The sequence below is a fragment of the Sebastes fasciatus genome, chromosome 20 (assembly GCF_043250625.1).
Source record: "Sebastes fasciatus isolate fSebFas1 chromosome 20, fSebFas1.pri, whole genome shotgun sequence".
In the NCBI taxonomy this organism is placed as follows: domain Eukaryota; kingdom Metazoa; phylum Chordata; class Actinopteri; order Perciformes; family Sebastidae; genus Sebastes; species Sebastes fasciatus.
In genome coordinates, this window is record NC_133814.1 from 20,223,390 (window position 1) to 20,238,372 (window position 14,983).

Consider the following 14,983-nt stretch of genomic DNA (forward strand, 5'->3'; position numbering starts at 1 on the left):
GAAATATTCAAATACACCATTTTTAGAATAGGCGAAAAATAACACATTTGTACTGCATTCAAAAAACTGCATGTGATCATCATAAAGTGGGCATGTCTGTAAAGGGGAGACTCCTGGGTACCCATATTGAACCCATTTTCCGTCACATATATTTAAGTCAGAGGTCAAGGGCTTGAAAATGGCCATGGCAGTTTTTCCTCGCTAAAGTTTTTGCGTAACTTTGGAGTGTTATTTAGCCTCCTACATGCAAGTAAGACATGGTTGGTAGCAAAGGATGCAGAAAGACAGAATAGCGGTCTGGATTTTAAAGAGGTTCATTAAAAATCGATACAGTGTTTTGGCTAATACAGCTAAGAGAGCTAATACAGCTAATGGGGCTAATATACAGTAGATAACAGGGCTAACAGCTGACGGGGCTACTGTGAGCTAACAGCTAATAGGGCTAATGCAGCTATCAGAAAAAGTAAAATGTGTCTGATACACTTGCGGTCTCGACACAGGGCAATTGTGGTTTGTATTCATTCAAGCAAACATTACAGCAGTGGTCGTTGCAGATACACCTGGCGGTGATCTGCACTTTACTGATACTTTTATAGTTGATTACTTTTTTCAATTAATCATTAATCAACAAAATAACGTCTTCAAATTGCTTTTTTCGACCGATACAAAACAAAGAAAGACAGCAAATCCTTATATTTGAAAAGTTGGAACCAGCAAGTGTTCAGCATTTCTGCTTGATAATTGACATGATGAAGATAATCTATTTATTGTAACAGACGAATTGTTTCAGCACTAAAATGATCTAATCTAAGGCAGAGAAAGAACATAAAAGAGTAAGAGGGAAGCAGAAAAGAGAGAAAGCAGATGCAGAAGACAGACAAAGAGAGAGAAAGTGAAAGCAGTGGAGGAGGAGGAGGAGTGGTACAGGAGGCAGATGGATTCACTTTCTCTGATTTGAACGACTAAACAAAAGCAAAGAATGCGATAGATTGTGCCTCCGATTCGTATCTGACAACTGGCTTCATCTCACAACGGATGAAAACGAGGGGAAACAGCAGCAGGCGGAGACAGAAGATAGAGGAAAAGGACTTGACTCACTGTAACACATAGTCATATCCACTGATCCATTATTCATGGATACCGCTTCAGAATGCGACTGGAGATGTTACGGTGGCATTAAAATGCATCAGTATTACTCATGACACGGAGAATCAGGGGTTGAACACGTGCGAGGTGTGAAAGCAGCTGCAGCTATATGAGAATAACGGAAGTCAGGTGGTCTAGTGTGTTATAATTTGTTGTTTTTCAGAGTGAGCTGGAACGGGATTGAGTTACTGGTCTCTACAGCATGCCCATATTTGGATTCTGTATTTGTGTGTTGCACATTTAGTGTGTCTTTGAGAGTACATGCGTGTCCTTGCATGTGTTCATGTCAGACTGTTGGCGCATCAGTGTGTTTTTTTCTCTCTAACAGCCAATGAGGAAGTGCCTTAAACTTGCATTCTTTCTAACAGCCAGCAGGGGGCGACTCCTCTGGTTGCAAAAAGAAGTCTGATTGTATAGAAGTCTATGAGAAAATGAGCCTACTTCTCACTTGATTTATTACCTCAGTAAACATTATAAACATGAGTTTATGGTCTCAATCGCTAGTTTCAAGTCTTCTTCAATACAGCATGATATTCATTTAGTAAATTATGGTCCCATTTAGAGTCAAATAGACCATAGAGCAGGGTATGCTTTAGGGCGTGGCTACCTTGTGATTAACAGGTCGCTACCACGGCGTTGTCCGGTCTGGGAGTTCGTCTTACAACTTTAACCCTTTCACAGTGGGTTTTCAGTTCATTAACGTTAATGGTAACATTTTGGTCGCCTAAAAATGTCTTATTCAGTGTTCAGTTGTACTTAGCTCCATCCTCTCGTGTCACTTCTGGTTGCAAAAAAACAAGATGGTGAAAGGCCAAAATGCCGAACTTGAGTCTTCAAAATCGCAGTCCACAAACCAACAGGTGACATTACGGTGACTACGTCCACTTCTTATATACAGTTCACTGTTTAACAATGTTACCATCATAGATTGGCATGTGATCATTACGTAATTAGCACTAGACAAAAAGTAGTTTTTCACGTATTTGGACCATTGGACCATTTTTATTTGGCCTGATTAAAAGTCAGAGGATCCACAAAGTCAGTAGGATTCATCCTCTGGAAACCGTGAATATTTGTACCAAATTTTATGGCAATCCATCCAATATTTGTAGAAATATTTCAATCTGGACCAAAGTGCCACACGACTTCTGCCACTAGAGAAGCTAAAAATCTGGCACATCCATGAGCTTCATGAGGAACTGAGGGTGCAATCCCCACCACAAACATCCGATTGGTACAGTGTGTACCAATGGGCACCTCTGGCTCATCGGTACCCTGTACAAAAAGCTCCTTTAGAGTGTCTGTATTTATGTCAGCGTTTGGGGCGTTCGTGCTTGGCTGCTCACATAGGCATACATAACGTATGCTAATGTGCTGTAATGACCGTATAATGTGTGTGTTGATCCCCTTACATCTCCCAGACGCAGGCAGGTCCCCAGGCTGTGTATGACGTCCTCCGCCAGAGCCGAGTGGTCCGAGTCCCACACCAGCCCGATGGACACGATCTCCGGCGAGTTCATCAGCACCCGGCGGATACGCAACACCTCCCCGCAGTTACTCTGTGATGGAGGGAGAGGACAGGAAGTGATCAAACAGGTTTATTCATCCTCCTGTGTGCATCGCTAAAAAACCATCCCTTTATTTGGCAGCGACGAACACACGAGCCTGCGTGCAGATACACGCACGGATAAACTGAACAGTGGGAGAATGAGGGGCAGAGATAAAAGAGGTGATTGTAAGAGAGAGCGACAGAGGAAGAAGCGCTGTGCTGAGTTGTATTTGTCTCTTGAGCCTTCTGTTGAGTTCAGAACCGTGTGTTCTGAATCCTTCCTTTGAGTCATGACCCACCGCAGAGCCGGTGCGCACACACACACACACATGCGCACACACGAGCATGCACGCAGCGCTGGCAGAGCGGGCTCGGAAACAGCCTGAGAACACCCCGGCAACCAAACACTTTGCCAAACACAACACTCGCACACACTCGCACACACACACACACACATATGCACAAACACACACACTGACAGAGAGCTCTCCCTTCGTGGGCGGCGTGCTGTCTTGCGCTGGCACCAGAGATGGCAGGAAGGTACTTTGCCAGGGTGTGCTTCTAAATTCTCAGAGAGGGACACAAACACAAGCCGGGGAGCAGCAGCCAAACAGCACAGCACCGAGACACAGAGGCGATCTGTTAGCTCAAGACGCATCGACGGGGACACACGGCCTCAGTTAGCGCTCTGTGCTGCCTCACCGCCGGGAACAGCCGCTGACAACATCATTCATCAAATGATCGTACAAACAGATTCGCTCTGCTTCATAATGCAACATTGATCGGTGCAGTCTCATCTCTGAATGTTATATGCAAAGATTTTCTTTTCATTTCTCTCGTCTTTGTTGCTGTGGCTATGCAGACCTTTCCAGGAGAGAGTGAGTTATATAATAGTGCTGCTGGTCAAAGGATACTGGAGGTTTGCAGAATGCTGATCGCGGCTGATTCTTCACAGCAAAAATGAAACAACTTTAGGGAAATGTTTTTGCTTCCTCACGACTCAATACAGCGCCGAAATAAAGAGACAATCTCACTTTTATTAATGCGGTGACCGCTGAGGAGGCAGATGTGGGATTGGTGAAAAGCAAAACCACCACACATCTATACTGAGGTGGAAAGTTACTGAGTTCCTTCAAAGGATAATCACGGTTGTCTTTGTAGTTTTGTCCATCAGTCATGTTAACTTTGTACTCCCACAGTTATTGCTGGGATTTGGGAAAGCTGCAACATGGCTACATCAAAGTCTGATGGGCCAGTCAGTTGATGAGACAGTCTGTAAACAAGCCAACAGTTTAGCCAGATTATCTAAACCAATTTATTTGGAGGAAAGAAAATGAAAGTCACCTTAAGTTTGGGTTTGTTTTCTCTTCCAAATAGGTTTGGCTAACCTGCTCAAAGTGGGCCGGTACTCATCGGTACACAGTACCGGCACATCTTCTTTTTACTCCTTGGTGTATTTTTTTTAAATTTCATGAAACTTTACAGCCATAAACTAGAGTCCTAGAGCATTCAGAGGATGGATGGCTTCCCTAGGTAGATTGACAATAAGGGGGTTTCTGAGCAGTTTCCAGAACAGAAGTGCTCGCCATCCAATCGCTGAAAAATGCAATTCTTGCAGAAATCTCCAAATGTCAAAAGTTTTTGATACCAAATCACAGCATGGCTTTTTCTATGGTGTTCATCAAGGTCTTGGTGTCTTAATGTGGTATTTTGGAGGGATTATTGATCATTTTTTATCAATTCTTGAGTGGTAATCTGTGCGAATCTGTGTAACAAATGGTATCAACCCAAAAATTGTTGCAACAATTTATGAGACATAATAGAGCGTGGGGATGGCCATCACAAAATCATATCAGCATTTTCTACGCTTTTATATACTCACAATTTATTGTAATTGATTAATTAATTAATATGTATTCCTTATTAATGACTAGAACAACTTGACACACAGTGCTGAGCTGCATCTCAAATTAATCTTCAGGTTCCCAGCTTTCAGATGAAAAACACCATTTTTTGATATTGCTACTTTTAAGGTGGTAAAAGATCTGAAAACTTCTTCTACTGCAGCATCTATATATTCGATTAATTAAATTTAGCTCGTTTTAAATAACCAAAAATGACAGGTTCGTGTGACTCCCGCAGGACTGCGCACACAACGTCAGCGTTTGGGCCGTGGCTAAGCTAACGGTGTGTGTTGGGTTAGTGTAGCTGCAGCGGCGGTGTGACGAGAGGGGGAAGCTGAGGAGGCTCTTTGTGCGGACTCGTTGGCAGAGAGCGGGGCCGAGCTGGATCTATTCAGCAGCAGTACTTTCCCATGTGGCAGCACAACACACAACCCTGCAGAACAAAGGCATCATACTCTCTATCTCACTGTAATCTCTCTTCAACACAGCAGACTATATATTTGAGGCTTTTTTTTTTTACTACTTTTCACCTAAAAATACAAAAAAATTTTTAGACTGAGTATTTTAAAATGATTGTTTCCTGCACAACCAAATGTTCTTTTGTTTCCTTCCGCAAGACGACGACGATCATTATGTTTTACTGTAAAGAGGTCGATGAAGAGAAGTCGGAAAATGCTTCCAATGATAGAAAGTGAAGAGAGAAATGGGAAGAAAATGCAAATGAGATGCTGATTATGTAACATAGACCCACCAAGAAGGAAGGGGGGAAAACAAGCAAGAAATTATGAAACCACCAAAGTGGTTACGCTGCGAATTATATTTTTAAACGCTGATTTTCACCCTGCTTTTCGCATCATTGTTGGGATCTTTTTCCCCCCTTTCTTTTGATATCAGAAAAAAGAAAAATGCTGATTTTGGATTACATTAAAAGAAAGAAAATTAACATGGAAAGGGGACAAAAATTAATATTTAAAGCACAGTTTATGTTTTGCACACTCTTGTTTCTGAAGTTCTGAAGTTAAAGACGCTAAATGCGAGATTGGGAGCATTTCTGTTGCCTCCGCACGGCTCTCAACATGGCGACAGCCACTTTACAGAGCAAATAGTTGTTTGATGCTATATAAATGCTCTGGATATCGTATAGAGAACCTTCAACAGTATCAAGTTGCTGAGTGCTGTGTGCACATTGAAGTGTGTGTCCATATGTTATGTGTGTTGTGTGTGTGTGCTCTTACAGGGCAGTTGCGCAGGTCTCCCATGTTGCTGGCGTTGCGGAGCAGTTCTCCAAACATGTCCGGCGTGGGTTTGTCTCTGCACTCCAGCATCCTCACCGCCTGGTTACTGCAGCATTGGACACACACACAAAACAACAAAATGATGCACGCACGTGAATGTGTATGCTTCCCAGGATGAAAGCTTTTGTGAACAGAAGAAAACATCTATTGTGAAGCCTGAATGTGAGTTGTGGCCGCCAGAAACATTGTTTCCATTCTTTAAACTTGTTAAGCGTGTCTGTTTCGTGGTACTGTACAGCAATTTGCAGGCAATTGTTTCATTTCCTCTGGTATTTGTGGCTGAAAATCTGTCGAAAATCTATTAATTCTGCAGTGTGTTGTTTATCTGGCCTTGTGTAGTGCTTAGGCAACCGTTCACACACACCAACTCTGAGTCAGTCCCGCGGGCTTTTTCCTCATCTGCTTTAATAAAGAAAATAAAATGAAGGAAAAAGAAAAGGAAATCTAGATTATACAGTCATTAAGGCTGTGAAAAAGATTCTGAATCCTGTGTGACGGATTACAATCTTTGACCTTCCTAAAGTGGTCGTGCTAAAAGACAATTTCCCCACAGGGAGCAATAACAGTAGAGAAACATTATTATTGTTATTAAAGGAGAATATAACTAGCATAATTTGATGAAAAAAGACTTTACTTGTGGGGCAAAGCTGTATATTAGAGGCAATCTCCTTCAGCAAGGCTTAAAGCAGCAGTAGGCAGAATGTTTTTGGCATTATTGGGCAAAAAATCCCATAATAACCTTCAGCATTTTGTAATTCAAGTGTTCTGAGAGAAAACTACACTTCTGCACCTCCTCATGGCTCTGTTTTCAGGCCCGTGACGGGAGACTTTGGCCAATCACAGGTAATTTCAGAGAGAGAGCGTTTCTATTGAGCATTCCTATTGGCTGTGCTTGGCATTTCCTCAACAGATCTCAACATGGCTGACGGGTCACAAACTTTCTCATTTTACAGCTAAACAGTACACTACTAGATGTTTCTGAAAACATTTGAGGCGAGAAATAGGCATTACAGTAACAGAATATTGATTCATATTTGATCAGCGCTGCCTAGTTTGACCGTTTGATCGGAGTTCGCGAGTGATTGACAGCTGCTCAGAGACTCCAGCTCGGCTCTGATTGGTTGTTTTCCTCCAGCCTGTGAAACCTTGCAGATGCCGTTAGGAGCACCGGAGGACACCGAGGCACATGATTATTTTCAGATTACCTGTCTCATGCACTACTGTCAGGATATAGTGACCGATAAAAATAACTTTTTTAATCATATTTGCTCCATTTCTACCCACTGCAGCTTTAAAGCAACAACACTTTAATACTGAGCTTTATTTATCCCTTATAAGTACGATTGTCCTCTGAAGGACAAACTCATATGTACGTTATTATCATCTGTGAATACCAAACGGACTCGGTGCCGTGTATGGGATTATGTGTGCAAAGAATGAATCAGCATTGTTTTTTCTTCTGGTGAAGTATTCCTTTAAGAATTTTTAAAAACCATCCAAATCTCTCTCTTCCTCCCCCCCCCCTCTCCTCACCCCTTCCATTAGCCGGAAATGAACTCAACCTCTTCTATACTCTCACTCCATTTCAATCCCTCCTCGCTCGGCCTCTCCTCTTCAGATGCCCAGGAAGATGCGAGGCCAAGAACGCCGAGAGAAAAAAACGAAAAAAAAAACACACCATCTTCTGTTTACTTCTGTTTGAATTGTGCTTGAACCAGAACTGTGTTTGTCTTTTTGGTTGCCCTCTGATTATATTATTACTCATGTTGACTTTTGCATATTTGGCGACTGTAAACAACAGGCTCCACTAAGGGTAAAAATAGCTCGGCAGTGCTAACAGGCACAAACACAGAGCTGTGGCACCGCTATGCCCCACGACTACCTCGACAAACAGTGTTTATTTGTACTTTTGCCCCCCTCATTCATCCCTCTATTTCCTCCGCCGTGTTCCATTTCCAAAAGGGATATGGAGCGATATATCCTCTTATTTCCCCTCTCGTTTGCAGCCTCTCCGACCCACTGTTCCACTTATAGATTTATGTCGCCCCCTGGGTCTACTGAATCAAACAGCTGATTGATTACTTCCCCTCTTCCTTATTTCATTGACTCGGAGCGTGCGCAAGTTTTTTGTGCAACGGCTCTGAGGATATCCTGTGTGTGCATTTACCTGCGCTGACATCTACCTGAACATGCGACATTATGCGCAAGCTCACCTGCTCTTGCATATGCATGAACGTACACGTATGTGTGTGTGTGCATAATGTCTGTGTGCTCACAGTTCAGTGTTCAGCAGGGACCCGTGCAGGGAAGAAGAGAACACGCTGTACCTTCCTTTACTGCCACCCAGCCTCAGCTTGCTGCCAGATTTACTGCAGTGTGTGTGTGTGTGTGTGTGTGTGTAGGCGTGTGTCTGGTCTTACCAGAGGGATGTAGTGGAGATGTAATGAACCATCTGAATGAAGGGCAAGGGGTCTGATGTGGCGCCACAGCTGTTACACACACACTGCAAACACAAATACATCCTCAGATTCATCGCCGGACATTGTGTTCTTTAAAATGCAATTTTTTAAATTTAAAGCCCCCAAAAGTGAACCATGTAACGGCTCTTTGAAAGTGAGAGAACAACGTCCTACCTGTTCAAACAGAGTCATGGCAAACTTCTGGTGTGGTATGCAGTGCTTGGCTGTGCAGATGTCCTCTCGACTCTCCGCGCTGATGTGGAAGTGGATACGCATCAGGAGGTTCTCCTGAGACACAAAATGGATGTCAATTTAATGTGTGTGTGGTTAGTTGGCATATGTGCTTGTTTATATTGTATACATATGTACAGTGTGTGTGTGTGTGTGTGTGTGTGTGTGTGTGTGTGTGTGTGTGTGCGTTTGATCGTTCCTCTCTGTTGGTGCTCCTGTTAATCTGACCGTGGGAGCAGCATCTATATTTCATAAGAAGCCGACGGATTCCCTGACTGAACACATTTACTACCAATCGATCAGACAGCGCCGACCATGCACACACATAAAACACACACACCCACGCACACACAGTGGAGGTCTTTAAGTCAGAAAGAAAGAGGCAGAGGAAGTGGTGGAGAGAAAGCAACAGGAAGGGCTGGAGAGAGGAAGACGATGAGGAGGTGTGAAGACGTTACAGTAATAAATCTGTGACTAATGACTTTTTATCTTCTTGATTTTCCCTCCTTCAATAAATGATAAGGTTTATTCCAAAACAAGACACACCTGCCATATGATAAAAGAGCATGACGTAACTGTGATTTTTTTATATAGTTAAGTCTGTTGCACAGGTCATTGTAATTGTGTGGTTAAAGTTACTGCTAGGAACTTTTAACTGGTTATGAAACCGTCTCAATTTAATACTGATGCCTCTGAATGACCTACATAAGTAAACAAGACCATCAGCGAGAAGTTTGGCTATTTCTGCATATTGTCAATGCTCGTCACTGGGTCCCTTTCCATGCGAAATCCTTCAAACTGTCCCCGCTGGGGACACCACGCTGCTGGATGCCCAGGCCGTACTGCTGGGCACACTGGAGGGAAGGTAGGCACGGGCGAACCAGAACCAGGGCAGCGCGGGGCAGACTGTCAAACCCTGCTGCTGCAGTAAAATTAGAGGTTTTCTAAAGGGACTCTGGTTCTCGGAAACACTACCGCTTTTGTCCACAGGGACCGCCAAAATCAACACAAAATTAAAGTTCCCCGTGGTAGCTTTAAAATACAATGCTTTCGATCTCCTTCAGCTTAAAGGAATACCTCACAACATAATAGAGAGGTGAAATCCCGCCCCTTCCGGTGGACCACCTTATTTTGGAAAAAATATGAACAGTAGGCAACGGCGAGAGACATATATATTTTTTTTCATCCTATTTGAATTCCGCCTTGAATCACACATATGATGTTTGAAGAATGTTGCAGTTTGTTGTCAAACTATTGAAGTATAAGAAAATACGTAATTAGAAAGACCACACATCCAAAAGTCGCGTAAGTGACGTCTCTCTCTGAAGCTATGATGCCTGTGTGTTTCGTACTGGGATGCACTCACACAAACAACGGGTCTCGCTTGTTCTTTCTCTTCCCGGCTGATAAAAAGACCAGGAGTCGCTGGATGAAACACACCAAATAAGATAACGTTTCATTTGTGCGTGGAACAAAGCTAAGTTAACTAGCACTAGCTACAATAAACCTAAAACAAACTGCGACTTTCTTGACTTTCAAAATAATCTTTTAAATTGATAAACAACATATGTGTGATTCATGGAGCAATTCAAACGGGATCAAAAAAATATTAATCTCTCGCCGTTGACTACTGTACATGTTTTTTCTGAAATAAGGTCCCATGAGATCCACCGGAAGGGGAGGGACTTGGCCTCTCTATACAGTGTAATAAACCAAGAAACACAGATTGTAGCCTCACAAACACACCAAGTCAAAACACAAAAGTTGAGCATTATACGCATGGCAAAAATCCTGTTTCTTTGAGGCTGCTGTACTAGATATCCCCTGCAGATTTCTGACTGCAGTGAAGATAGGACACTCACTCAGATAAGCCTTTAGGCAACCCCTCACCTCTCCCATGTGTGTGCGTGTGTGTGGCCATGCGGTGTCTCAGACTCACGAAGCACTCGGCAGCGTCGTCCATGATACCCAGCTGGAAGCGTTGTTCGTCTTGGAAAGTCTTGGCCAGAGCGCTCCGCAGTGCATCTGATGGCAGCACACGCTCGCTGCTGAACTGGAACTGAGCAAAGATACTCTGCAAACACACACATACAGAAAGGTATTAATTCTTTATTTCACTGCTACAAATAAACAGTCTGCCATAAATGCTTTTCCTGAAAGACGCTGTTGGAGTCCATGCCCACATGTATATATTTATGTGTTTGTGTATTTTCTTCTCTCAGACTGAAACAAATCTCTCTAAACACATTTCCGCTGTAAGTCGGCACCGTGTTCTGTCAGCTGACCCATAAAACAGAACCGGTGGAACTAGTTGTCAACTTGTCAGGAACCAAAGTGCTGCACAACAAACCCAGACCGGACTGAAACAAACGCCACGGCCGAGCATCACAGCACAGCTGGCCTCGATATCAGACCGTATCAATAATAGATGGCATTTGTAGTGCACTTTTCTCAGAACAAAAAACAGCTCTCAGAGTGCTTTGTAGCAGTAAAATAGAAACCAAATCAAACTGTTGCATGGGGGCTCGGCGAGAAAGCTAGGCCACTGAAGTGTGTTTTGAGGGCAGCGTTCAGAGCTTGAAGAGGAGGATCAGTCAGCTGTTTTACACGGTTTGCAACCATGCAGGTCGACCAGACGACTGAGAGAGCGATACAACAATTCAGCGTGCCCCTAATACTGCTGCTTCATTTGTATGTGTAGGAGCGAACGTTATTATAATTACCCCTGACAAGGAGATTAGGATTTTAGTCCTATTTGTTTCTCCTATTAGTAAACAGGATATCTCAAAAACTACATGACACACGTGTCTGAAATTTGGTTTATCATTAATCCGCACTAATTGCTTGTTGGAGTGAATAAATCCACCATGTGCTTATTTACAAAGCATTTCACATTTCAGCTCATATCTCCAAAACTGGTTCCCAACGTGTTTGGCTTGTGGGTTCATTAAAATAAAACAATGTCTACTGGATAACCTTCGACACAGGTGCGAGAAGCTTTGAGTTTTCACCTCAAAATTTCTCAGATTGTGTCTGAAGAGGTAAAACTATCAACAAAAAAACGATTATGTGGTTCCCCTGTGGTTTAAGACGCCAACAAACCATGAACAGCAACGTCCCTGGCTCTAGTCCGACTAGGGACCTTTGTTGCATTTCGATCCCCCCCAAAAAAACACAACGATTCTTAGTTTCAGGTGATTATACACTAATGAAAACATAGTTATGAATATTGTATTCCATTTCTGCTGATAGATCCTCCAAAATGTTACACACTGTTCCTTTAATTATCTTTCAACCCGTCCGATTTCAGTTTTTGATCCACTGGAGAGGTTCCTACCTTCTGGTTGGGAATCACTGTCCTAAAATGCGAGCAGTAGAAGCAACATTTTCAAAATTACAGATTTTATACAATTTTCATCAAATTAGGTACATTATATATTTAGATGATGACTTGAAGCCTTTTTGACTTAAAAGCATTGTGCAATTAGAACTAAATTTGTTTGAGAGGTGCAAATATTTACTGCAAGCTACTGTATATGTAATTCTGCACAATTCATCCTCATACGAAGGCCTAATATCCCTGCACAGGATTTAGATTTTCTCCAAAACAACGTTACGTCGCCCATTGGTTTGTGGACTGCTCTTTTGAAGCCTTGAGTTCAGCATTTTCTCATAGACTTCTATACAATCAGACTTCTGTTTGCAACCAGAGGAGTCGTCCCCTGCTGGCTATTAGAAAGAATGCAAGTTCAAGGCCCTTCCACATTGGCTTCACTTTTCAGACACGTAGTTGCCCACTGACTTTGACCTGTTATTTAAATGACACATTTAGATTGTTGTGTTACCTTGGTATGAGGTATGTGCTCTCTGAGTACTTTCTAGGTATCACTTTTGTCATAAATAGTGGCAGTAGTTGCAGTAATAGAAGTAGTAATAGTAGTTTTAGTCGTACTAGTAGTTGGAAATTACTCTGTGGCTCATGTGGGGTGATATATATTAATCTGTGCTATAAATGCGGTAAACATGAGTACAAAAAGTAGCGTTCAGTTCAAGCAGGGCCAGTGAGAGTAACCGAGTCTGGACTTAAGAGAGCTGCAGACGTCTGAAGAGGGACAGATAGAAGCATGGATAACTTTCTCCAGATTGCCAACGGATAAAAATTACCTAATTCTTTTGTTGGTTAAAAAAATTCTCAGCTTGAAAAAGCCAAAAACCGAGCGACTATTTTTGACCCACACCAAAACAGAAATAAACACGAGTCAGCGTGACGTGTCGGAGCAGTGGTTGGTGCTCTGCTGGTTTTCTGTCCCAGCAGTAATTCAATCACTGATTAGATGGCTGGACTGAAAAGCAGCAGGTGCTCTGAGTCCTGAAGACTGACGGAAGAGACAGAAAGATATTCTAACACAGTTCATCAGCAGCACAGATGTGCCATCTGTTTGTATCCACACTGGTTCCATCAAGCACAACGCTTCAAATGTAAATACATCTTTGATATGAGCAAGAATTACTAGTTTGTAGTCTTTTAATCACATATTGATTAATGGATCTATTGCCTGAATTAATGTGTGATAAACATACAGTATGAAAAGACATTTATTTTTGTCGCTCACAAGCAAGCAATGGAAGCAGCTCACTGAACAAGCAATGAAGGAAACGGTGCATTTAGACATGTTTCAGTGAAAACATGAACATTTGGGTGAGAGAAGCAGCTGCATGAGTGATGCGAGGAATATATATGGATGTTGTAAAACTTTTTCCACCAATAAAACATTTCAACTTTGTAATTAATAGTAACCGGCGTGAATACAAGCCGACCACAAGCCGCTATTCTTTATGACATTATGACAAGTTTGAAAAAAAAAGTAAAAAAGCATTAAAATTAATCAACCCTTGGCGCCTACATTCCCCACAATGCAATTCAACCGCAGACAGTTCAGTCTGAGATTTGTGTGTGTTATGCTAGTAGCGGTTAATGTAACCTCGACCTGCCTCAAGAAGAGATGAGCAGAGGTCTGGTTAAGATCACTTCTTTCTCCACACATCCAGATTTTTTTTTTCGCAATTGATCAGATTTCTCGCAGCTCCCTCTGAAGCCAGAAGAGGCTTCATACAACATTATTACACGGCTTTGTTGAATACTCGATTCTGATTGGTCAATCACTACATTTTACGTTGCTATGGACACAGTTCTTATGTTGGCGGATCGTTGTGTGTCAAATAATTGATTTCTTAAGTAAGTAGCCGTGTAATAAGCGGTATAATGTACAGCTAGCAGGTCATTGTTGTGAAATAAACCCCTTCTGCTGCATCGCCCTGTCTGGGTTTATTTCACAACAATGACCGGCTTGCTGTACATCATCCCTTACTTATTCACGTATGCAGTAGTACTCCCCTAAACCTGTGAACAGACTTTCATGTTGTAAAATTGGTGGAGTTCCCCTTTAAGGCATAATGCATTTAACCAAAACCACCATCTTTCCCTATCTTAAAGTGTTTTAGGAGCCTAAACTCAACCTAGTCGCCAGGAAATTTTTTTTGGCATTGTACGTTTCTGCAAACCACAGATACTGTACATTGAATGTTGATGTTTTTACATTCAGTCAGAGCAAGTGACGTAGTACAACAAGCAACGCGCAGAGCAAGTGACGGAGTATATCGAGCGATTGCTACTGAAAGTTACGTGGTACAATAACGAGTATAACAAGCGAGAAAGTCCACTAGTGGGAGGGGTGATGGATGGGTCAAACAAACACAGGACAGAATCGCAATACTTGTTAAATTGAAATACATATTGAATCGGCACCCAAGTATCGTGACAGTATCGAATCAGGAGATAGGTAAAACGTCCCAGCCCTAGTGTTCAGCATAAGTTTCCATGGCGAGTCATGGTGAAGTTACCTGGCTAACCCCAAATCCTGCTTCATAGTACAGGCCTCTGGAGTTGCTTCCTAGTTTTATTTCCCCTCTTTATGTCTTTTAGTCATTTCCAAAATTTCAGACCCCATATTTGACATTTTTGGAAGCAAGATGGCTGTGAGCGGACGAGGAGAAAATGTTATAAAACAATGGGCTGAGAGTGTGCAAGCTGAGTGTTGGCAATGGGAAAGGTAATGCAGTCGTACTGACAGGGAGTGTGTGTGTGAGGGAGGGAGGGAGGGAGGGAGAAAGAGAAACAGAGAAAGAGAGAAGAGGAAAGAGGGACTGTGCGAGCAATAGGGTGTGTGTGTGTGTGTGTGTGGGTGTGTGTGTGTGTGTGTGTGATATGGTGGCTGTGCTGACTGCAGCAATGCGCCAAGGAGAATGGAGGGGGAATATACCCTACAGAGAGAGGGAGGGAGGGGAGGAGAGAAGGGAGGGATGAGGCAGAGTGAGTAAGAGAGGGAGGTGTGCATGCAC

At 42.7% G+C, this 14,983-nt stretch overlaps 1 protein-coding gene across 5 annotated transcripts in view; it reads right to left on the reverse strand.

Moving 5' to 3' along the window:
• Positions 1 to 14,983, reverse strand: part of usp54b (ubiquitin specific peptidase 54b) — a 64,561-nt gene that overhangs the window by 22,492 nt on the left and 27,086 nt on the right. For 4 of the 5 annotated variants that reach the window (XR_012591864.1, XM_074619663.1, XM_074619664.1 and 1 more), the window contains 5 exons: positions 10,524 to 10,658; positions 8,528 to 8,641; positions 8,315 to 8,397; positions 5,835 to 5,940; positions 2,559 to 2,705 (listed from right to left, as the gene is read on the reverse strand). Coding sequence is in view for 4 of the 5 variants with exons in the window: in XM_074619663.1 (XP_074475764.1) it covers positions 2,559 to 2,705; positions 5,835 to 5,940; positions 8,315 to 8,397; positions 8,528 to 8,641; positions 10,524 to 10,658 (585 nt within the window). In the remaining variant the exon portion in view is untranslated. The remainder of the gene's footprint in view (positions 1 to 2,558; positions 2,706 to 5,834; positions 5,941 to 8,314; positions 8,398 to 8,527; positions 8,642 to 10,523; positions 10,659 to 14,983) is intronic. The other variant, XM_074619666.1, reaches the window with a different exon arrangement.